The 25,000-nt window shown below is 29.0% G+C and overlaps 4 protein-coding genes across 4 annotated transcripts; 2 read left to right on the top strand and 2 right to left on the bottom strand.

Annotated features, from left to right (window-relative positions):
• Nucleotides 1-742: 742 nt before the first annotated feature.
• Nucleotides 743-2,353, bottom strand: Phum_PHUM457110 (Nicotinamide mononucleotide adenylyltransferase, putative; the record flags this gene model as incomplete). The annotated part of the gene is made up of 4 exons (XM_002429898.1): nucleotides 743-1,009; nucleotides 1,330-1,533; nucleotides 1,723-1,946; nucleotides 2,278-2,353. The coding sequence occupies 4 exons, from the start codon at nucleotides 2,351-2,353 to the stop codon at nucleotides 743-745; spliced, it is 771 nt and encodes a 256-aa protein (XP_002429943.1).
• Nucleotides 2,354-2,668: 315 nt separating this feature from the next.
• Nucleotides 2,669-4,137, top strand: Phum_PHUM457100 (Vesicular integral-membrane protein VIP36 precursor, putative; the record flags this gene model as incomplete). The annotated part of the gene is made up of 6 exons (XM_002429897.1): nucleotides 2,669-2,798; nucleotides 2,935-3,050; nucleotides 3,117-3,314; nucleotides 3,393-3,555; nucleotides 3,646-3,880; nucleotides 3,990-4,137. 6 exons carry the CDS (start codon nucleotides 2,669-2,671, stop codon nucleotides 4,135-4,137), a joined length of 990 nt encoding a protein of 329 aa, XP_002429942.1.
• An 11,031-nt stretch (nucleotides 4,138-15,168) lies between these two features.
• Phum_PHUM457090 (cuticle protein, putative) lies at nucleotides 15,169-17,709 on the top strand (the record flags this gene model as incomplete). Its single annotated transcript, XM_002429896.1, has 7 exons — nucleotides 15,169-15,180; nucleotides 15,417-15,568; nucleotides 15,640-16,382; nucleotides 16,450-16,520; nucleotides 16,588-16,774; nucleotides 16,859-17,411; nucleotides 17,487-17,709. 7 exons carry the CDS (start codon nucleotides 15,169-15,171, stop codon nucleotides 17,707-17,709), a joined length of 1,941 nt encoding a protein of 646 aa, XP_002429941.1.
• A 1,372-nt stretch (nucleotides 17,710-19,081) lies between these two features.
• Nucleotides 19,082-23,339, bottom strand: Phum_PHUM457080 (class A rhodopsin-like G-protein coupled receptor GPRoar3, putative; the record flags this gene model as incomplete). The annotated part of the gene is made up of 6 exons (XM_002429895.1): nucleotides 19,082-19,610; nucleotides 19,638-19,851; nucleotides 19,981-20,334; nucleotides 20,399-20,654; nucleotides 21,120-21,335; nucleotides 23,085-23,339. The coding sequence occupies 6 exons, from the start codon at nucleotides 23,337-23,339 to the stop codon at nucleotides 19,082-19,084; spliced, it is 1,824 nt and encodes a 607-aa protein (XP_002429940.1).
• Between the last annotated feature and the right edge of the window lie 1,661 nt (nucleotides 23,340-25,000).

Below are 25,000 nucleotides of genomic sequence, written 5' to 3'. Positions count from 1 at the left end.
CACATTTATGAATAATTAAAATTAAACTCGTAAAAAAAAAACAAAAAAAAAAAATAACGACAACATGATTAAAATATAAAAATAAAAAAAATTTATGTGTATTTATATATATATATACATATAAACATATAAAATAACTTCATATATATATAATTTAATTTCAATTTTTTTTTTTTTTTTTGTTTTTTTTTAATCGCTCAAAAAATATAAATAAAAGTGCATGTGTGTGTGTGTTGTGTTGTGCTGTGTCTTTGAAAATATTTACATTTTTTTAAAATTTGTGATGTTTCGTTTCCATATAATTGAGTAACAAAATCAAATTTTTTTTTTTTTTCCTAATAATGTTCATATAAGATAGACTAGAAAATTTTTCATTTATATATATATATATATATCACCAAGAGAAAAAAAAAAGTAATAATAATAATAATAATTAAAATTAAATGGCATAAAGTTGGCAATAATAAATTAAATTTGCTAATTATGGAAGAATAATAACCCTATCATCACATATTTTCAACTTACACAATTGTAAGCTTTTGTTTAAATAATCAGTACATATTATTTGGTTGTAAATCACTCAAATACAAGATATTTCCTGAGTAAATCTTTCTTAATAATGTCTTTTGAAACAAAAAAAAAAAAAAAAAAAAGTAAGAAAGAAGCCTTCCATTTCACATATAGAAATAAATGCTTGCTGTTTTTTTTTTTTTTTTTTTTTTTTTTGCGGTTGTTTGGATACTCACGTAATATTTTTATGCGTTCCATAAAGTTTGTGCTTTTTAATAAAATCAATAACAGAGTCTTGAATTAAATATTTAACACTTTCATGTCTTCTCAATGCTCTCCTGACTTTTGTCGAACTAACATCATTTGTTATCCATTCATTGACGATAATTATGTTGTGCTGATATTTTGTGAGCAAGTCTGATTCGTAAATAAATCTCCAAGGATCTGTTCCTTGTCTGGTAATGACGACAATACCATAATGACCAATTATAGTTTCAACCTAAAAATATTTTCATTTATTTATTTCTTTTAAACAAAATTTGATTTGATAAGCTATTGATATTGCCGTACTGCCATAAATTATGATTTTAACAAAAAACTTTTGCTTAACGTTAACAGCTATCAAAGTCTTCCACACACTTATGGAAAGGGAAACACTGAAAAATCAATCGACAAGTAAAACAATACATCAATCAAAGTGATTGTAGACAGCTGTTAACTCTGGCAAATGTTTTATTTAAAAATCTATAAGTAACTTTAATGATAATTAAAATTTTTTTTTTTTTTAAATATTTAAAAATTCTATAATTACAATCTTACATCTTCGTCAGCCCAAAGACCAGGGGTAGCAAAGCTTTCTAATAAATCAGCTCCGCATAAAAGTTTTATTTGAATGGGTCCTTCCATATTTCTTATATCATTTGTTATCCAACTTTCATAAGTGTAACCATTTTCCAAATCAATTTTTTGATTGTTATTATTAGGTATATCAATCTGATCATTTAATATAGAATTCAAAACATTCTGTAAATTAATAAAAAATTTTTTTTTCAAATTATATAATATTAAATATGAAACGATGGCACTTTTTCAAGTACAAATTAAAATTGATGTAAACAATGATAAAACAATAATGATGTTGTAATAATAATGTGCTTATTGATAAGAAATAATAGGAATGAATTGTTTCAAGTTGGGAATAATCACCATTACCTGATGATGTTGAAGAACTCTTCTCGTACGTGACCAAGTTTCCTGAGAACATTCCCAATCTGAGATGTGTATCCAGTCTGATGATTTTAAAGCTAATTTTAACATTTCACATCTGTAAGTGCCTGGTATTAATTCTCTTTTACCATATGCTTCATGTACTGGACTTACAATGCCTCCTATAACTAAATATTGCCCCAGTCTATTTAAATTATCTCTAGCTAATTCTGTAAAAAAAAATTTAAAAAAATTTACATTCGTATAAATAAAAATAATTTTTCAATATAATAATAATGATTCTGTTATATGAATCTGTCAACAATTCATTGAAAATGTAAAAGTTTTTCAAAATGACAAAATATTTACAAATATAATAATTTATTTATTTAAAAAAACAATTTAATATATATCAAATGAAAAATATTATTATTAAAAAAAAAAAAAAAAAAAATTATAATATTTAAAGAAAGCATCATTTCTAAAAATAGATAACAAATATTGTTAAATATGACAAATTACAAAAAAAATAAATAAATAATAATAATAATAATGACTTACCAAACATTCTTAAATGCATATTCGTTGGAGGATTAAATGAACCACATGCCAACAATATAACTTTACTAGGTGCCATATATATAAAATAATTAATTAATTAAAAAACTACTTTTTTATGAAAGAACTGGTGTGATGAAATAAAAACAAAAGAAACCATTACTGACACTATTTGAACATATATATATAAAACATATCCTAATCAAAGGACATTTTTTTTCTTACTGATATTCGATAGATCGATCTCGGTTTGTGAAACAGGAAAAAAAAAAAAAAAAAAAAAAAAAAAAAAAAAAAAGTTACCTTTGTCATACTCTAGGAAAGCATACATGCATATTTTCATTTAATAAACAATTTTTTTTTTTCTTATTTTGTGATGTAAAATTTTATTGCGATGCGTTTATTTTTAATAGAAAATAATTATTTATATTTATTAATAGCTGCTTTATGCACAGTATCAAAAGGAGAATGGAATACAAAAGATTTTATGAAAAGAGAACATTCTTTAATAAAACCTTACCAGGGTATGTTAAAATCCATGAATATTCATTTCATAAAAGTGTTAATAATGATTCGTCATTATATTTTTTATATCATTTTATTTAACTTCAAAATAAAATTCATTAAAATCATTTTTCATTTCACATAACCTATTTTTAGCCACAGGGACTTCAATACCTTATTGGGATATTTTGGGAAATACAATAGTTACAACAAATTATGTTCGTTTAACTCCTGATTCACAAAGTAAAAGAGGAGCCGTTTGGAATGCAGTAGTAAGCTAATGTTTTATTTTTAATTAAAATGGCTTCGCATGGATTACATAAAATAAATATTTTCAGCCTTGTAAGGTTCGTAATTGGGAACTACAAGTTCATTTTAAAGTACATGGTTCGGGTAAAGATTTGTACGGAGATGGTTTAGCTATTTGGTATGCACAATCCAGAATGATACCCGGATCAGTTTTTGGAAACATGGATTATTTTCAGGGTCTCGCTATTATTCTAGATACTTACAGTAATCATAATGGACCTCATCAGGTATTCTTTTAATTTTTATAAATTTAAACATCACTTAATTTTTCCACAGTTGGCAATAAAATTGTATTGTATTTGCAGCACCAACACCCATATATATCGGGGATGATAAATAATGGAAGTCTTCATTACGATCATGACAGAGATGGCACACATACACAAATTGCCGGATGCGAAGCAAAATTTAGAAATGTCGATTATGATACTCACATAGCCATAAGATATGAAAGAGATGTTTTAACAGGTACTTCATTAAACAACCAATAAAATCTCACCAAAATCGATTATTATTATTATTATTATTTCATAAATTTTTCTTTTCCTCTCGATTCAGTTTCGACTGATTTTGAAAACAAAGCAGCTTGGAAAGTTTGTTTTCAATCCAAAGGAATTATTCTTCCCACAGGATATTATTTTGGAATATCAGCAGCGACAGGTGATTTAAGCGACAACCATGATTTATTATCAGTTAGGTTGTTTGAATTAGATGTTCCACAAGATGGTAAAGCATTCGAAGATAGGAGTCACGTATTACCAAGTGCAGTATTTTTCGAACCACCAAGAGGTGAGTAAAACAAATTAAAAAAAAAAAAAAAATGTTGATGATAATGATAATAATAATGATGATGATAATAATAATGGAATAATATATTTTATTATTATTATTATTTTAGAGAGAATAGAAGATCCGAAACCGTCCTCGTGGAGTGGAATAAAATTATTTTTAGTCATGATGTTAGGTTCAATAACGTTAATAGCAATCGTCGTCATAGGGATTATGTATTATCAAAAACAACAAGAAAATTCTAGAAAACGTTTTTATTAATTAATAATAAATAATTAATTAATTTTTTTTAAAGTCACACACGCCCACACCCACACACACACACACACACACACTTATATCTCCGTAACTTTTTTTTTTTAAAAAACCAAAAAAAGAAAAAGCAGGAAAAAAAAAATGTGTTTCATAATCGTGCCTTTTTTTTTTTACTGCTTTATTAATAATAATAATAATAATAATAAGACTTAAAAATTTTATATTTAATAGAAAAAGGAAAAAAAGGAAAAAAAAAAAAATTGATGATGATTAATTTATTTATAAATGAGTAAAAAGTATTTAATAAAATTTTTTTTTTTTTTTTTTAATTTTAAAGAAAATTCGATAGACTTAAATGTACAAAAATAAATAAATAATAATAATGATAATAATAATTTATATATTATATATATAAATACGTATTTATGATGAAATAAATGAAAAGACTTGTTGCAAATAATAATAATAATAATTTTTTTTTTAGTTTAGTAAGAGTACCGTTACTACTACTACTATTATTATTATTATTACTACTAATACTACTACTACTACGGAGGCTATTTTAAGTAAAATATTTTTAAACTTTTTTAAGATTTTTTCTTTTTTTTAATAAATTTGAAATAAATAATTTTTAAATTTTTAAAATTACAATAAAAAGAGAGAGAGAGAGAGAGAGAAAGATAAATAAAGAAAGGAAAATTTTTAATTTTTTTTTTTGTACTTGTTTTTTTTTTAATATACGTACTCGAATTAATTATTGTTTTAATTACAAATTTAATGATAATAATGATAATAATTGTATTTTTCCGAATTTGAATTAAATTGTAAAAATAAGAAAAATAAAATGTTTTTTTTTTTTTTTTTTAAATGCACACGTAAAATCCACGTGTGTTATTATATTTAAACGAAATTATTATATTCGACGTGTTCAAATGCCTTTTAAAATAATTTTTTTTCTTTTCTGAACAAGGTTAATAAATAATTTTTTTTCTTTTTCTGAACAAAGTTAAATAAATAATTTTTTCTTTTTTTATTTCACGTTGAAATTTTTGAATTTTTTTTTTAAAATTGTAATTAATATTTTATAATATTTATAATCTTAAAATAAGAAAATAAATTTCTTTTTTTTTTTTTTTAAATTAAATAAAACATTAAATAAAATTGATTATAAATAATTTTTTTTTAATATTATTATTATTATTTAAGTAAAATCATTTGATACAGTGTGTGGGTGTGCGTGTGGATGTGCGTGTGCGTGTGCGTGTGCGTTAACAAAACGTATTTTAAAAAAAGTTTGTGAAATTTTTTTTTTTTGTTTTTTTTTTCTACTGTTTGATTACTAATTAAATTAATTTATTTATTTGTCATCATTATCATTATTATCATTATTATCATCATCATCATTATTTAGTTCATAATTAGGGAAATCCCAAAATTAAAAGGAAATTTTTTTTTTTGTATTTTCAAACGTTTCACTTGATTAACTTGTTACAACCTGAAATCGAATCGTTCTCTCCGATTGTTATCATTATTATTATCATCATCATCATTATTATTTTTAAAACAAACATGGCTGACGAGACTTTTTCGATGTGGTAGAAAAAAATTTTTTTTTAGTAATTGTTCAGAGATTTTCTTTTTGTAATTTTTTTTTTTTTTTTTTTAAATGAACGTTTTAATCATTTTTTTTATCATTATTATTATTATTATTATTTTGTGAAATATACTTAATTGAAACGAACGTGGAAGAAGATAAAAATCTCGGTTGTTGTTTGTTTACTAACAACAAAAAGAGTACAAATTATACAAAGGCAAACATTTTAATATTTAATTAAATTTTTCTTTTTTAAATGAATTTTTTTTTCCCGCGTAAATTATTTGCACGAGAGTGTTTGTCTTCTGCCACTTTAATTAAAAAAAAAAAATCTCGTTATTACGTGTAATTAAAAAAAAAAAAAAAATCTATTTCCGGTAAATTTCAGGTTTTTTAAAATAATAATTCGGGGTCAACTTTCTTTTTTGAATGTGAAAATTAAAAAATGTCAAGGACGGTAAAAAGGTGCGGGGGAGGGGAGGGAGGAGGGAAAACCTCGAGTGTCAATTTTCTGGATGATTCTGGATTAACACCTCGAAGGTATAAAAACGAGTTTGAGAATGAGGGCGTTACCATCGTCAAAGGAACCGGGTAATTTTAAAAAAAAAATTTTAACCGTATTAAATAATTTTTTTTTTTCAGTCATTGTCGAGGACGTCGAGTCTTTTTTTTTACCCTTTCGCCATTTTCTTTTCTTATATGCTTTGTACCTGAAAAAAAAAACTTTACCCTATCATCATCATCATAATCATTGATTAAAATTCGACCACCGCCGCCACCGCCACCTCGACTAAGGTTATTTCCCACGACCTTTTTTTTTTATTTTTGTTTCATCCGAAACTTGTTTTTTTTCTTTTTGTTTTTTCCAATTGTAGGTTTTATAATCATCATCATTATTATTATTATTATTATTATTATTACATGTGTAAACAAAATACGTTTTAAAATATGCGGAAGACGATACAAACCTCAAATTAATTATCGTTTTTTTTTTTTTTCTACAATTTCGCGTGAGAATTCGAAAAATCGATTCAATAATGTTTACAAATGATAATAATAATAATACAGATACTAATGATGAATGGTTCGTTGCATCTAAAAGCTGACTAGAGGACTACGCCAAATAGAAGCGGTCAGAATGCCATCATAGCCCAAGTAGTGGTAGTGGAGGAAAACATCACAAAAGGAGGAGTTCTCAAAAGTGCGCGGCAAGTAGCAGAGGAAACAAAGGAAACGAATTGGAGGAAAGGCAGCTTGCAACTTACGACAGCAAAGCTCAATCCCAGAAGAAGCTAAAGGGCAAATGGGAACAGAAAAAGCTACACGGACAGTATTTGAAAAGAGTGAACGCTTCAGGCGTTAATAAGAAAAGCACGGAAAACTGATTAAGACGTGGAAAATTGAAGGTGGAAACAGAAGCGATCGTCACAACTGCTCAGGACAAAGCCTTGAGAACTATGAAAAGGGAATTCTAAAGGTCCGTCAAGGCGACAAGTGTCGAATTTGTCAATCGAAGCCGGAAACAATCGATTATTTAATTTCCGGTTGTCTGTTATTGGCAAAACATGAATATCTGGAGAGGCACAATAAAATATGTCAATCTCTTCACTGGAATATCTGTCATGAATATGGAATGGATGGATTACCCAAGGAGTGGTACAACCACATTCCAAGCTCGGTCACGACAGCAGATCCATGCACACTGACAGAACTGTGTCAGCCAACAAACCGGATATCATCCTGCTGAAGTATCTGTGCCGACGGAAAAAAAACATCAGACAGCCAAAGAAGCGGCCAAAGGCTGACATAGCCAGGATGTGGGTAGTAAAGACAGAAACTATTCCGGTCATCGTGGTAGCAGCACTGGGAGCCATGCCACATTCAATAAATGGAAATTTAAAGAAGAAACCATCCAGGAAATCGCGTAACACCACAACCGCCGGGTAGAGACGTGGAAGGAACGTTGCCAAATTTCTACAAACACACGAAAGTGATAATAATAATAATAATAATTAAACTACAATTTATTAAATGACGAGATTGCGGAAAAGAGAAGAAAATTTTCAAAATGTTTTACAAATATTTTTAAAAATGATTTCCAGGTGACGTGAAAGCCCATAATAATTGCCTGGAAAAATTTATCAAATAAAAAACGACGTTAATAATAATAATAATAATAATGATGATGATAATAGGTAATTTTATTTAAACTTTCACAAAATGAAAATAATTAAAGTAAAAAAAAAAAAAAAAAACTAAAATGGATACCAGGTGTCGATTCGATGGAATTAATAGTTGGAATATATAAGAAACTCTGGAGAATTCTGGAATGGATTTTCGATAAATAAAAAAAATTAATTAATTACGGAAACGGGTGCATTCCAGTTAACTCAAAAAAGAGAATTTTTTAAATTTGGTTTAAATTAAATTGTGGAAATGAAAATTTCGAAAAAAAAAAAGTTAGAATATATCGTGGAATTAGAATCGAAACGAACGAACAAACGAACGTATCTTTATTATTATTATTATTACGTAATATTTTGTAAATTTTTGTTGTTGTTGTTAAATTTTAATAATTTGATCGAGCGTAAAATTTTTTGTTGTTGTTTTTGTTGTTGCTGCTGCTGCCGGAGAAAATTTTAAATTTCCATAATTTGCTTTTCCTTAAATTTTCCAACGTCGAAATTTTATTTTAATTATAATTTTTTTTGTCGGGTCACGCACTTACACAAACACTGACCTTGATGAAAATCGGCGCCATCCATGTTGGATGATAATGACTCCTTTCCAGTTAAGAAAATTTTTTTATATCTGGAGAAGATGATAATTTGGAAGGAGAAAAAACAAAAAATCCGGGTGTGGCATATTTAAACAAACGCAAACGCAACAACCATCATCATCATCATCATTTTTTTTTAAGATTGTCGAGAGATGTTACCTGACGATGGGTTTTTTTTGCGTTTTGGAAAACGTCCAAAGAATAAAAAAAAAAAAAATTTTTTTTGTGCGTGTCGTCGTGGCAGCAGCAGGAGCGGCGGCGTGCATAGTTCGTACGCTGATAAAAATTAAATTATCACTCGGCGGCTTTAATTATAAAGAAAAAAATTTTAACCGCAAAAAAAAAAAAAAACGGAAGAGAGGTTTCCCACCACATCCTGTGGGAATTCGCAACACTCTAAATTTAAATTTTTTTTTTCTTTCTCTCTCCTCTCCCTCCCTCTCTTCCCCTCTTCCCTCTCTCTGTCTCTCTCTCTCTCTTTCCAGTTTTTTTTTTTAAACAAGCAAAATCCATTCGACGAAAAAAAGAAAACATCGTAGGGTTAGTTGGGGTAGACTCCAACAAAAAAAAAAGGAGGCTTTTCGTTCCCTCCCCCAACCTCCCTCGCTTCCTTTTAACCCCTCACACTACCTCCCCACCGGGAATATTATTCTTATAACTTTCATTTCGAAATATTCTCTCTTGGTGCGTCACACTAAATTCTTGAAATATTTTTAAGATTATGAAAATGCGAAAGAAAAAAAAACTTTGGGGTTGATTTAGAATTTTTCCCCTCGAAATTTTCTTTTCTTTTCTTTCTTTTTAGTTATAAACGAAAACAAACAAACAAACAACAAAAAAAAAAGGTTTAAGAGTGAAAGGCAGAGAGAGAGAGAGAGAGAAGAGAGGAAAAAAAATGAAAAATCATAAATTTGCTTATCGGGAAAACTTTTTTTTCGTTTTTTTTTCTGGAATTTTCTGTGAAGGAAAAACGTCACACACGCACACGCACACCCATACACGCACACATTTACACGTGCACACCCACAACCGCACTCATTTATAATTTTATTAAAGTTTTAACATTTATTCCAGATTTTATTATTAAAATTTAATTTATAAAATTCCCATGAGTTGTTTGTCGCAACACGAACAACAACCACAAACAATTTCGTTTGTTCGTTAATTAATAAAGGTAATAATTTTTGGAAATTAAAAGAAAATTTATCATCATTATCATCATCATTTCCACACACCCACAAATTATTCATAATTAAAATATTAAAATGCATCATTCAAAAACCTGGACAAAATCCAAAAAATAAAAATTTTATTTTTTTATTATCCCTATTAATTATCATTATTACTAAAATCCCCACTCCTCCCCCTCTCCCTCTCTCCCCAAAAGAAAAAAAATTCTAGAACTTTCTTAGTTATTTTTTTTTTATTCGATACATAAATATTAAAAAAAATTAATTAAATTTTTTTTCGTTCTAAAAAAAAAAAAAAATTTTTTTTATGACTGGAGAAAAAAAAAATTATTTAAATTATTTATTTATTTATTAATCTTAATAAAAAGTTATTATTCATAAGAAAAAAACTTATTAATAATCCAAAAGGTTTTTTTTTTGTAAAAAAAAAAATTTTTTTTATTATTATTATTTCGACAGTAAAAATAATAATAATATTTAGTTAAAAAAAAAAAAGAAAATGGAATGATTTTGGAGAAAATAAGACAAACGACAAACGACAAACGTGGAATAAAAAATGGATGTCAATGGAAAAGAAAAAAAACAAAATAAAGTCACGTTTTCATCTTAAAAACGAAACGAAACGAAAGAAAATAAAATGGAAAAGTGAAAATTTTTAAAACAACAAATGAAAATTCAGGTGTGTGTAAAAAAAAAAAAATAAGAAAATTTTTTTTTTTTTAAAGTTTGTAAAACTGATTTTTAACGGTTAAAAAAAAAACAAAATGATGACTCGTAATTTTAAATTTTTTTTTTCCTTACAGGTACGAAGGTTGATGATAATAAAACGTATAAAAATACCTGGTTTGAATTATTTCTGATTTATTATTATTATTATTATTATTTGAAATCGAAAGAAAATTCGAAAAACTTGTTTTAACAAGGAAAAAAAAAGAAAAACATGGATTTTCTCTCTCTCTCTCACACTCTCCCACATGAGAATAGATTTACGATGTAAATTGAATTTTATATAAAAGATATATATATATATATATATATATATATATATATATATATATATATATATATATATATATTTATAAAGCAAATAACAATTGATAGGTGTGTGTGTGTGTGTGTACGTGCGTGCGAGTTCGTGTGCGTGTGTGTACACGTCATTCACCCCCACCCCCTCAACGCAAAAAAATTTTAAATTTGTTTTGATTCGGTGGTTATCATTTCCCCCAATGTTTGCATTTCCATTCACGCGTTTTCAATTTCAAAATAATAATGATAATAATTTTTTTTTTTTAGAAAGGACTACTACCCACATTTTATTACGCATTATTACACGCATCCTGGAGACGTCGTTTACCAAAAAAAAAAAAAGATTCTTCAGCCCGAAGGTAAAAAAAAAAATTTTTGTGCGTGTTACACATCTCATCGTTTGTTTATAAATAATTCAAGGTTGAAAAAATATTCAACCTGTTTGTGGTTTTCGATTTTGAATTTTACTCACACGCACTCACGCACTCACGCACTCACGCACGCACAAACGCACAAAAGGAAAAATTTTTTTTTTGGTTAATAAATAAAAAAAATATCAATTGAATATTTATTTCATCATTTAAAAGGTGATTAATTAAAGAGAATTTTTTTCCCTTTTTTTTCTTCTTTTTTTTCTAAAAATTTTTTTTCTTAACCGTTTAATTACTCGATTGACATCGTGTGTTAAATTGATTTAAAAAAACGATTTATTGATACGTTTGTGATTTATATTAATGATTTAAATAATCGAAACATGTTTTTATGTTTTTGTTAATGTTGTTGTTAAACATAAAACAAACCGAAAAAAAAAGAAAAATTTAAATTAAAATGTTAATGATAGACAATAATGGCCGACGTACATTTTCAGTCAAATTTTTTTTTTTATTGTTAATCGTTTTTTTTTTTTGAATTTAATTTCGATACATCGGACAAATATTTTTACCGCCTTTTTATTTATAAATTTAAAAAAAAAATTAATTTGTTCGAACCGATCGAAAAATAAAAAACAAAATGGCCGCCACGCGGTCGTACAAAACACGTGTAATTTTTTTTTAATTTTTTTTTTTGTTATCAATAAATTTAATTATTAAAAAAAAAAATTTTCCACCAATCAAAATTCGAGAAATGAATATTTTTATGTGTGTGTGTGGGTGTGTGCGCGTGTGAAAATTTTCCAATAAGTTCCAAAAAAAAAAAAAAAAAAGAAAACTTGAAATCATTTTCCACACCGTGAATAATTTCTCCTTTTTTCTATTTCCCCTCCCCCTCCTCCCACCCCTCCCTCTTTTTTTTTTTTAAATAAAATGATTTATGACATTTTCCTCCGCCATTTTTTTTTTTTTTTTTAAATAAATTTTCCTATAAAAATGAAAATGAAAAAAAGAAAAAAAAAGGAAAAAATTTAATTTATAATTTTTGTTTCAACTGTTTAATTAAAAAGAATAAAAAAAAAAAAAGATGAGGAATAAATATAAATTGAAATGTTTTAACAAAAGTTAAACATGAAGCGTGTGATTGAATTTATAAAAAAAAAAAAAAAGAAATTAATTAAAATATTTTTTTTTTTTTACACGATTCTGGAAAAATAAGGCTGGAATTTATATATATAAAAAAAATTTTTTTTTTTTGGAAGGAAAGGTGGGGAAGGGTGGGGAAGGGAGAGAAAAATATTATTAATCGGTTCAACGACTATCGAATCGAATCGAAATTTTTTAATTTTTTTTTGTTTAATGACGTCAAATTAATATGTTGTCCAGGTAGAATAAAATTCCAGATTTTTTTTTTTTTTTGTTATAATTAACATGATTTTATGTAAAATTGAACGTAATTAAGAACACCCTCGAGGCAGTCGGGAAAAATAAAATTAGTTCAACGTATATATGTATTAATTTTACGAAATTTTTTTTTTTCCAGAATGTTCTTCATTCCAGCAAAAAAAAAAATCCGATTGATTCACTCGACGTCCTTGCTGACAAATAAAAATTTTTATCAGGTGTTGCTTTTTTAACTTCATTTAAATCGTTTTTTTTTTTTTAGATTTTTCGTCTGGATAAAAATTACCGTGGAATTAGAAAATCTCAAATGTCTTTTTTTTTTCTAATAACCGACAAAAATATTACGTAATAATAATAATAACTTATATAAAAAAAATAAAAAATAATTAATTTTTACGTAACCGTTTTTCATTTTTCTCTTTTTCTTTCTTTTTTGTTTTTCTTTTGTTGTAAATGGTACTTTGATAATAATGATAATAATAATAATGATAATAATAATAATGATAATAAATTTATTAATCAATAGAATTAACGTTAAAATAATTACGTAATAATAATTGTCAATCGTCTGTAAAAAAAAAAGAAGGAAAAAAGGAAAAAAATTTTTTTATTAACAATTGAAATAAAAAATTAATTCGTTGTTGGATGTAACAACAGCAGCTCCCCGCGTAAAGTCATTAACCCCCCCTCCCCGATTCGTTTTCTAAATATTTTTTAATAATTATCAATCATTAATTAATTCATAATAATAATAATAATAAAAATAATTATATTTTTGTACGGAGGAAAAAAAAATTTTCACTCAAAAGGAGGAGGGAAAATAAATAAATAAAAGGATGACGATAGCAAGAGTGCCAACGTGAAAAATAATAATAATAATAATAATAATAATAATAAAAGTTTTAATTTTATATCTGATTTATGAGGTTGAGAGGAGAGGGGAAGGGGTAGGGAAAGCATCCGACGGCGGTTTTTGCGGTGTCGAAGGATTTAAAAGGCGGAAGGTGAATTTTCCAGTTGGGAAACAAAAAAAAAAAAAAAAGGAAGAAAGAGTCATTTAGGGAAGAGTGTAGGGAATGAGGAGAGTGATGGGAAGAGATGAAGGGGGATAGGGTGAGACGTGACATTTATCTTTTTATTTAATAAAAAAAAAAAGGGTACAATTTTTTTTTTTTGTCTGAAAAGAATATTTCAACGTTTTTTTTTTTTTTTTGTTTCAAGAAAATTGATTTATTATCGATTTTTTTAACCCGAAAGGAATAACATAAATCCATGAAGACAATTAACAAATCACGGATAAAAAGAAAATCCGCTGGAGAAAGGACAAAAAAAAAAAAAGAAAATGGCGGCGTTATAATAAAAATAAATAATTCAAAAAATCCGATAAACTTAACGCGTCGATATTTGGATTTTCCAAAAAAAAAAATTTATTATTATCATCATTATCACCTTAATCGATTTTTCCCTATTGGTTTCAATTTTTTATTATCATTATTATTATTATTATTTTAATAAAAATTCTACATATCAAAATATTATAAAATGAAATTTATATATCTATTTGAATCAATCGTCATTCAATGTGACAACTCGTATTATTATTATTATTATTTATTTATTTTTTTTTTTTTTACGCCATTCAAATTTCATTTTAATAAAAAGCAGAAGATAAGAGAGAGAGAGAGAAAGAGAGAGAGAGAGAAAGAGAGAGAGAGAGAAAGAGAGAGAGAGAGAAAGAGAGAGAGAGAGAAAGATTTTGTTACTTTTTTCCAGTCGTAAATTGAATAAAATAAAATAAAAATGTCCACCGACAAAATTTTTTTATTTTTCAAATCCTTTGATTTAAATTTTCAACGAGAGAATTTTATTTTTTTATTTTTTTTGTTATATTATTATCATTATCATTATTATCATCATTATTATTAATATTATTTTTTATAAGAGGATTATACGTAACCTGGAGCTGGAAATTAATTTAAAATTTATTTATTTATTCAAATCTGGGATTTTAATACTTTTCCAACGTTTAATTATTATTATTATCATTGTTATTTATCATCATAATAAAACTTATTACTTTTGTTTTAGTTTTTATTATTATTATTATTAATCGTTTCCCATTTGCCATTTTTAACGGTTTTTTACTTATATATTAATAATAATAATGTCGAAAGCGTATGATGGATTATTTTTGTTTTGTTTTCGATACGATTATTTTTCATTTTATTAATAAATAAATAAATAAGGAGGACTCTTTTGATAATAAATGACTGGAGAATTAATAGAAATTTTAAAATTCCAGAAAAAAAATTTTTTTTTTGTTAAAACGTAAGGGAAGAGAGGAAGAAGAAGAAGAAGAAAAGATGCTTTGGTGCGAAGAACGGTAACAAACATGTCGTCCTCAGGTAAATAATTAATCATTAACGAGTTTTTTTTTTTTTTCGTTTGAAGGGTGTGAAGATTGAGATGCTGGAAAATTTTTAACGTTTCTGGAACTCTTGTCAATTCTTTAAAAGATCTTCTTAAGAGTCCCTTTTTTTTTTGTAAGAGTGAATCACTTTCTGGAATGATGATGAGACGGGATGAGTAGTATATATATAAGATGTTGATTTTTAACAACTGGAACATTTGTTTGTTGTGTTGAAAGAGACTTTGATTGATATTGAAGGAAGGATGAAATTTTTGGTAAGTGAAATAAAAATCGATCGATCGATCGATCGATTTATCGATCTATCGTACGATTTTTTTTTTTTTGATTTCCGGTTATTTAATGAAAAAAAAATTTTTCTGGTTGATAATTTTGTTGATTATTTTATTTAATAAATAAAAATCTTTTTTGCGTTTTGTCAATAATATCGACAAACAAACAAACAAACAAACAAATTTAATATGATTAATTTTTTTTTTGTTGTTGTTGAAAGGTTGTTTTGTTGGCAGTTTTCGCTGTTGTTGCGACTAGGCCATCCAATCCATCTTTTCACGAACCAATTCTTCAACTTTATCAATCATTAGGAAATCAAGGACAATATGCTTACGGTTATACCGGAAGTTCTTCGACGAAATCTGAATCCAGGTTGTTATTTATATTTGTTTGTTGCAATGAACAACAAACAAAATTTTTTACGTTTGCTTTTTTTTTTTTAGATCTGCCAACGGTCTCACACAAGGCTCTTATTCTTACGTTGATGGTGATGGCGTGTTGCAAAAAGTTAATTATCAAGCAGACAACAACGGTTTTCACGTGAGTGCTACCAACCTTCCGGTTGGTCCGTCCGGCGAAACCGCCGGTACTGGTGCCGTTCCTTCTGCTTCTTTTAGGGGAACTGCAAGATATGGATCCGCTGGAGTTTACGGAGCCAGATCGGGAGCTGGTTACGGTGAAGTTTCTGGTTCGGGATTATTATCTGGTGCTGCCGGTGGTGGTTTAGGATCTGGAAGTTATAGTTTTTCTGCTCCTGCTGTTTCATCTATTGGTTCTGGAGTTTCCGGTTTAAGTTCCGGATTTGGAGCTGGTCATGGTGCTTTTGGATCTGGAGTTACTGCTTACAATACAAATGTTGGGGGTGGAGTCGGTGCCGGATTGGGAGTCGGACAGGGTTCCGTATTAGGAACTGCATACACTTCTGGTGTCGGTCTGGGAGGCGTTAATGGAGCTGGACTCGGAGATTCTGTTGCCGTTTCTGCATTAGGTGGTGGTGCTGGTTTAAATTCCGGAAGTTATAGTTTTTCTGCTCCAGCCGTTTCATCTGTTGGTTCTGGAGTTGCTGGACTCGGTGCCGGTCACAGTACTTACAATTCTGGTCCTGGAGTTGTCGCTGTAGTAGGAAACGGAGCTGGATTTCAAGGTAGTTCAAGAACCGGTTTTGGTGTCGGAGGTTCTTCTTTAAGTGAGTAAAATAATTACAATCATTCGAATTTAATCTTTTCTTTGTTAATGATTTTATTTTCTCTTAGCTGCTCTTTACGGAGCTCCAGCTTCTCCTGCTGTTGTCGTACCACCTGCTCCAGTTCAAGATACTCCAGAAGTAAGTAAATTTTTATTTTAAAAAAAAAATTGTAGATGTCATTTTATACAAAAAAAATTTTTTAAAGGTTTCTGCTGAAAAAGCAAGACACTATGCCGCTTTTGAAGCCGCTAAATATAATGCTGCTGTCTCTGTCGACGATTCTGCTCATCACGATGACGGACAATACAGGCCAAATCCAAGTGAGGATGACGGTTCGTACAGAGGAGAAGGAAACGCTCTTGGTTTTGGTGTCGGTTTGGGAAGTTTGACAGGTAAAAATTTTTTTTTTTGCTTTGACCGGATTGTAACCTAATTAAAAAAAAAATTTAAATTTTTAAAAATTTTAGGAACTGAAGGTTTCGATGATGGACAATATCGTCCAAATCCAAATGAAGATGATGGATCTTACAGAGGTGAAGGTGCCGAAACCGGTTTAGGAGTTGGATTTGGTGCTGGAACCGGTTTGGGTGTTGGACAAGGGCTTGGAGTCACCGCTAATTTTCGGGGTTTGTCTTTTGGTACCGTTTCTGGACACGGCGCTAATGCTGGCGCAAGCTCCGGTGGTCACGGATTTGGTGCCAGTGCGGGTATAAACTCAAACGGACAAGGACTCGGTGCTTCAGCTTCCTTTGGCCCATTCACTGCTTCCGCAGGATTGGGTTCGTTGGGAGGTGGAAAATTTGGTGTAGGTGCCGGAACTAATGTTGGCTCCGGTGGTTTTGGAGCTTCCGCATCCGCCGGACGGTTTGGAGTATTTGCCGGACACGGTACAAAAACGCCAGCTTCTACCGAAGTTGCCGGCGGATACGGTGCCGGTGTAAGAGCCGGAACCGGTTATTCTGCCCGATACGGAACCGGTTACGGAAGAAGAGCTTTTTACACGATTCCATCAACCTTTCCAAGTTTTAGGTAATTGAAAATTCTCACAGCATCCATCTTTTTTTTTAAAAAAATAAATTTCAATAAATTTTTACTTTTTTACAGTCAATATTTCACAACCGGAAATCTCGGTCAATATACCTACGGTTACTCATCCGGTGATCAATCATCTCACCAAGAAACTCGATCCGCTGACGGTTCCACCCACGGCGGTTACAGTTACGTCGACACCGACGGCGTTTTACAAACCGTCAAATACGTGAGTGACGCAACCGGAGGTTTCAGAGTCAAGGCTACCAACCTTCCCGTAGCCGTCGTCGCACATTAAATTCTCAATTTTCCTTTTTCAAATCAAACTGAATCCAACAACACAACCTCACTCTAATTTTCTAATTCGATTTCAAGTTTATCCGTGTAAATAAATTTTGTTACCAACCGTTGAAAAACAAAAAAAAAAATTTTTTTTTTAAATATTTTATATTCTATTATTAACATGAATCATATCCTTCTCTCTCGGAAAAAAACCTGTCGATTTGGCAACATTGTTACGATACAGAAAAAAAAAATAAGGTTTGCGTTAAGTTTATTTATTTATTTATCGATTCGAAAATACTTTGACTTAAAATTTATATTTAAAATATTATAATAACTATGTAAAACAGAATAACAAAGAGAGAGAGAGAGAGACAGAGAGAGAGAGAAAGAGAGAGAGAGGAGGGGGGAAAAAGAAAAAAGGAAATTTACAAAATTGGATTTCTCGTGTAACAAAAAAAAAAAAAAACCCCGGAGTTTAATTCAAAAAAATTTAAGGTAATAAAAGCATTTGTTCGACAATAAAATTTCTGAAAAGAAAATGGCGAAAGAGAGAGAGAGACAAAAAACTTTTCTTTTTTTTTGTTCGTACAAACCTTGAAAAAAAAAAAAAAAAAAAAAAAACATCAACAACAAAAGTGTAAGACGTGCTTAGAAAAAAAAAAAGAAGAAAAGTTTTTATTCAGAATCAATTTTTCAAAAAAGTTTTCATTATTTTCTTTCTCCTTCTTTCTACTTCCTGTCATTCATTCAATGAATTTCCGTTTAACGTCTTTTTTTTTTTTAAAATTCAAAATTAAAAAAAAAATTTTTTTTTTTTAATTAATATTTAATGCAAAGATATTAAATTAAATAAAAATAAAAGCAATTAAGAGAGAGAGAGAGAGAGAGAGAGAGAGAGAATGTTTCGGGGGTATGAATGACGTTACATAAAACTTTTTCGTCTGCTTCATTTCATCTCCTTCCACGAAAAGGGAAAAAAAAAAAAAATTTAATTTTCTTTTGGCCATTTTACGTTCGTTCTTTCGTTCCGGAAGGAGGGAGTGAGTGAATGAGTGAGGAAGGGAATTTTTTTCCCCGATTTCTTTTTTTTAAAGGGAAATTTTTTATTGAGAAACCGGAAATTCTTTTGTTTTTGAATTTAAATAAAAGAAAACGCATGGATAAAAATAAATAAATATATATATTTTTTTATTATTATTAATAATATAATTTTTTAATATATAAGTTAATAAATAACTAGATATATATTTATTTATTTATTAATAAATAACAAATAATTCTAAATAAATTTTTATGAGTGACTTGAGTATAAAATTATGATTGGATTTAATGTTTTTTTTTTCGTGATAACGGTATATTGATATTATTATCCAGAGATGTTAGGGTCACCTGGAATCGCTTGCACCCGGATCGCTATCTTCTCCCATACTATTCGGAGGAATAAAGGACGGACTTCTTTGTCTTCCAATGACCTTATGAGTCGTCATTTGACTTCCATCGCTTCCTCTTCTTTTTAAACTAACGGAAAGTTTTCTTTCGGGACCGCACAAAAATCTACATATTATTTTTTTAAATGCAAAACGGAAATCTTTTGAAAAAAGCGCATATATGCACGGATTAATGGCGGAATTGCAATAGCCCAACCAGAAAAGTACGGAAAACATTATGGGATTAATGCATTTCGGACAAAAAGGTCGGATTAGGTACATGGTGAAAAAGGGCATCCAACATAATATGAAACCGCCGACGATTATCCCTAACGTTTTGGCAGCTTTTGTTTCCATTCTAAATCTTTTGACTTGGGTTTTTATGTTTCTTTTACCCATTTTGGACACGTGTTTTGGCTTTTGTGAATGATGACCGTCGTCGAATGTCGGACTTGGTGACATGTCTTTTGATGCATCTTCCGTACAACTGCTCCTTGTTGAATTTCTTCTAGACGTTCGATCGTCATCGTAACCGGAAGTCATTGAATCTATACTTAAACTTCTATCCGTTTTTGATGATTGCGTTGTCGTCAACAATCTCGAACCCGTCACTCTCAAGTAACAATTTTGATTGGTTAGTTTTTTTTGTCCGTTTGTTGTACTACCCGTCGTCGAGTCTTTTCGAGTACGATTCGTGTAATGTACGGAATAACTTATGTCTTTTGGATCTGGATATTTTCTCGATGCAAAATGATTTTGAAAAAAATTTTTTTTTTTTTGCGAAGTTGCTAGAAAAATCGTCTTCTTTGGAAATCTCAACGATTCTATCGATAAGTAATTTTTGTTGTCCAGCGAACCGTCCAATAATGATGATTCGTTTGTTTTCCGTATTGTCGCTTCCGGTGATGATGGTGGATGTAGGCCATTGTTGTTGTTCATCACAGATGTGCTGATTTGGTCGCTGCTCGGATAACTTACGCTTATTTTAATTTTTTCGTGGGATTTTCCAGTTCTAGTGAGTCGGGTACGATTCAGTCTTGGTACTTCGGTGATTTTATCGTGTCCATTGGTAACGCTCGGCGAACCGGATATAGAACCACATGATGTTATAGACGTGGACGTGTTACTGTGACTTTGAACGCTTCCCCGACCCCTGTGTATTCTTAGTGTCAGTCTTTGTTCGTCGAATCTATTACCAAAACCTCCGCTTCCTAAATAATAATTTTACTTAATAATAATAATAATAATAATACTTTTCATTAATTTTTTTTTTACCTTTCGTAGTTCTGAATCCCTGATTTATTGCTCTCGTCGTTTGTACGGCAGCTCTATAAATTTTCCAATAAAAAAAAAGCATGACACCCATTGGTATAAAAAATGATCCGAGTGCCGAATATATGACGTATCCGGTATCACTCGTCAATTCGCATATCCAGGGACATTGAAATGATTCGGCAGTTGGTTGAGGAGTAGTCGTCGTCGGCGTCGTCGTCGTGAACAATACGTCGTCCGACGTATCAAAATTATGAACCTCTTGAAAACTATGATGATGATGATTGGGGTAGTGAAAATTATTTGATGTAATAACAGGCACACCCGAAAAAGCAGACATTTTTTTTGGTAATGTATCACCACTTAATGATTTTTTAATTCGTTTTCTAATTTTTTTTTCAGACATATCATCATCGTACTCGTTGTTGGTACCACCGCGATCGTAATCGTCATAAATAATTTTATAATCGTCAACATCATCACCACCACCGGAGTAATCACTTTCCAAACTCGAATTATTTGTTATATTATCAGTTAAATTTAACGACAATGTCGAATATGTCGTCGCCGTCGTCGTAAACGTCGTGTAAACAGTCGTCGTGGGATCCTCGTGTGACGTCGTCACGAACGATCTTTGATTGATGATCATCGGATGCGTTCGTGGAAGTCTAAAACTTGTATCATCATTCGTTCCATTTCCCAAAGTCGAATCTTTCAATCCGACCAATGGTGGAAAACAAATGACGAATGAAAGAACCCAAACTCCGGCAATTAAAATTTTAGCTCTTGATGATGACATTATTGATGGATAGTTGACGGGACGCGTGACGGCAACGTATCGATCTAAAGATATGGCACAAAGGTTTAATATCGATGCCGTGCACATCCAAACATCTACAGCCAACCATATCGAACACCATAAATCACCAAATATCCAAACCTGAAATATGGTAATAATAATAATAATTTTTTTTGTAACCGGAAGCTATAACGTTCCACGTTTTATAATGTCTTCCATAAAATTTTCTTTTTTTTTTTTTTATGATTTAACTGGAGGTGAAAAACATTAGCGTAAAAACTTTATTTCGAAAAAATAAAAAAATTTTTATTTTCTTAAAAAAAAAAAAAATCCCTCGGACGGGGGGGACCGGGGGGTGACCGGGGGGATGACCGGAGGTGGTTAATGTCACATCGTCAAACTTTTTAAAAATCCTTCTTGAAATTCTGGAGATTTCAAAAAATATTCCAGCTCAACTATGAATATGAATTATGATCATTTAGGAGGGAGGAGATAGAGGGGGTTTAAAGGGGAGCCAAAATTTTTTGAAAAAATCGACGAAATTCAAAGTAAACTAGGAGGAGGAGGAAGGGGGAGGGGAAAGGGGAGTGACAAGTTTTTGGAAAAAATTTCGAGTTAAAATTTTATTAATTTTTTTTTTTCTTTTAAAATCGTCTGTTTTTATTAAAAAAAAAAAATCGTCTGCTTTTTTTTTTTTACTTCGCGAGTAAGGGGGGGAGGAAGTAATGAAAAAATTTGAACGATTTCAAAAAGTTTTAGAAAACCTGGAAAAGAAAAGAAAAAGGAAAAAGAAAAAAAAAATTTTTTTTTTCCTTTTATTTTTCTTTTTCTGAAACTTTCACCTCTTCCCTCTCCCTTCCTCTTCCTACCCCCGTAAAAATCATAAATTTATTTTAAAATTTCAAGTCAGGTACGTTAAAAAATTTTCTCTTTTTTTTTTTTTTTTTTTTTCTTTTTTTTTGTCGGAGCCGTTAAAATTTTGACATTTTATTTCTTTACAAAAAAAAAACTTTTATTTCGACGTAATTTTCTTTTTTTTTTTTTTTTTTTTTTTATTTTTATTTAAAAGCAGGAGAAAAAAAATTTTTTTTTTCAAAATTCGTTTATCTATTCATTTTTTTTTTTTTTTAAACATGGAGTCCTAATAATAAATTTATTTTTCAACGATAAACGTTGATTTATAAAAAAAAAAAAAAAAAAAAAAACCGCCGCAATCAATCCATCAATCACAATTTTTTGTTCTCATCCATTCTTTCCTCGTCGTCGTTGTATTGTTAAATTTATATTCAACGCGTCATCGAGTGTTGCTGCCAACGTAAAAAAAAAAATTTCCCTCGATATTTTTCCAACCGATTCGTTTTTTAAAAAATTTATGCCGACAACAAAAACAACAATAATAATAAACCGTATAAAAGGAAAAAAAAACATTTTTTTTTTCCTTTTTTTTTCCTTTTTTTCTACGGTTTTCCAGAACAAACGAAATAGAAAATTTGATTTTTTTTAGGCTTGTAAATATTATTTTAATATCAAAAAAAAAATATGAATTTCGTTCGTACTTTTTTTTTTTTCTCTATGTAATTTCTAACCGTTTTTCTTTCCGCCATTTTCTTTTTTCATTTTCGTTATTTAAATGAAAAAAAAATTCATTATTATTATTATTATTATTATTTCATTGTTTGAAATTTTACGCGCGGTTGTCGGATAAAATAATGATCGGATTTCATATTATGACGTCATTAAAAATCGTTAAAAAAATAATAATAATAATAAGTAAGAAAAAGGGGGAAAAGGAAGGAGAAAAAAAAAAAAATTTACGTTGTGTTCTGAATAATAATGATGATGACGACGATCATTATCATTATTGGAAAAAAAAAAAAAATTTGTTCGAACCTTGAAAACTTCCCACGTGGCACTAAATGGTAAAACAGCGACGCCGACCATAAGATCCGCCACTGCAAGTGATACGATAAATAAATTAGTTACGGTCCTTAATTTAGAACTTATGTAAACGGCAGCAATGACCAAACAATTGCCAACGACGACCATGACATTTATCAGAAGAAGTATTGCCAACACTAAAAGAGAAAAGGCGTCGGTCCAGTTGACTTTGGTGATGAGGGAATCGCAAGCTTCGGATTCGTTCATAACATTCGGTCACCTGTTCAAATAATAATAATAATAATGATAATTTTTTGTTTTTAGGGGGTTCCAGTCCAGGAGGGGAGGAATAAAAAGAAAGAAGGGGGAGGAGTAGGGGGAAAACTTACGTTTTATTGTGAAATTTTTCCCTTGTTTGATTTTTCTAATTTTCTTCTCATCACAACGAAAATCCATAAAAAAAAATTTTTCACCGAACACGAAAGGAAAAAAAAAAAAAAAGGAAGAGGAGGAGAAGGATCGTAAATCATTTTTATAAAATCCATTTAACACCAAAAAAAAAAAAAAATTTCTTCTGCTTTTTCTTCTGGTTTTTCACTTAAATTTTCACTTTATACAAAAACCGGTTATTATTTCCGGTTTTCTTTTTTTTAATCGCACACACACACACACGAGCGCGAAAGTTCACTTTAAACAAACTCGTTAAAAAAAAAATTTTTTTTATTTTTTTAATTTATAAATTATTGTTTATAAAAAATGATAATGATAATAATTTTTCGGGCGCTGGAACGCTGGAACAAAAAAAATTAAATTAAAAAAAAAATTTTTTTTTTACGAAGGTCACGAATTTTTACTGCTCTTTCCTCCTCCTTTTTCTCTTCAAAAAAAAATATTAAAATTTAAATTTAACGTTCAATTTTTTGTTTCGTTTGTTTGTTTGTTGTTTGTTTTCTCCAGTTTTATACTCGCCGCTCCGTAACTTATTATTCACGTACCAATAAAAAGTTATTAAAAAAAATTTCGTTGTGATTATTTTGTTACGAGAATTAATTTAAAAAAAAAAAATTTTAATTAAGAATCGTCTTCTACAACGTTGAAAAAAATTAATTTTTAATAATTCACTAAAAAAAACAAGGAACAAACAAACAAACAAAACAAACAAAACAAACAAATAAAATTTTAATCCATTTAATGTTTATACATTAATGAACTGGAAAAGGAAAAAAAATAGAAATGAAAAATTATTATTATTATTTTTTCTTTTCTATTATTTATTAATAAACTTGAACGAATGGAATGGAATGAAAATGACAAAAGAATAATTTTTCAAACTCATTGATTCATCGATTGATCGATTGATTGATTGATTGATTGATTGATTGACTAATATATATTATTTCCTTTGAACGATTTGTTGTTTTTCAATTAAAAATAAAAAAAAAAAATTTTTTTTTTTTTTTATAATGAAAAATAAACATTTTAAGCTTGATTTGTTAATGTAAAAAATAAATAATAAAATTGAAAATTGTGATGGAAGGGGAGGGGGCGTGGTGGGGGAGAGAGAGAGAGAGAGAGAGAGGACGATCATAAGCATTAGTAATAGCAGAAGAAAAAAAAAGGAAAAAATGACCGAAAATTTTTTTTTTTTTTCGGGTTTGCCGTTCGATGAATAAATTGAAAAAAAAAATTCTTTCCTCCCACTTCCGGTTTCCTTTTTTTCCTTTATATTCACATCCGTTTTTCCTTTTAACTCATTGAAAAACCCGAAATAATAATAATAATAAATCCCACGTTTTTATATTTCGACGGTTGAATTTTTTTTTTTAGCGATGGAAAGTATTTACTTTAAAATTAAATTATTAAAAAAAAAAAAAAAAAACAGCAACAGAAACAACTGCAGCAGCAGAAGCAACAGCAGTAGCAGAAGA

Source organism: Pediculus humanus, genomic scaffold (genome assembly GCF_000006295.1).
Source record: "Pediculus humanus corporis 1103172108232 genomic scaffold, whole genome shotgun sequence".
Taxonomy (NCBI): Eukaryota; Metazoa; Arthropoda; class Insecta; order Psocodea; family Pediculidae; genus Pediculus; species Pediculus humanus.
This window is presented reverse-complemented; position numbering and strand designations above follow the sequence as displayed.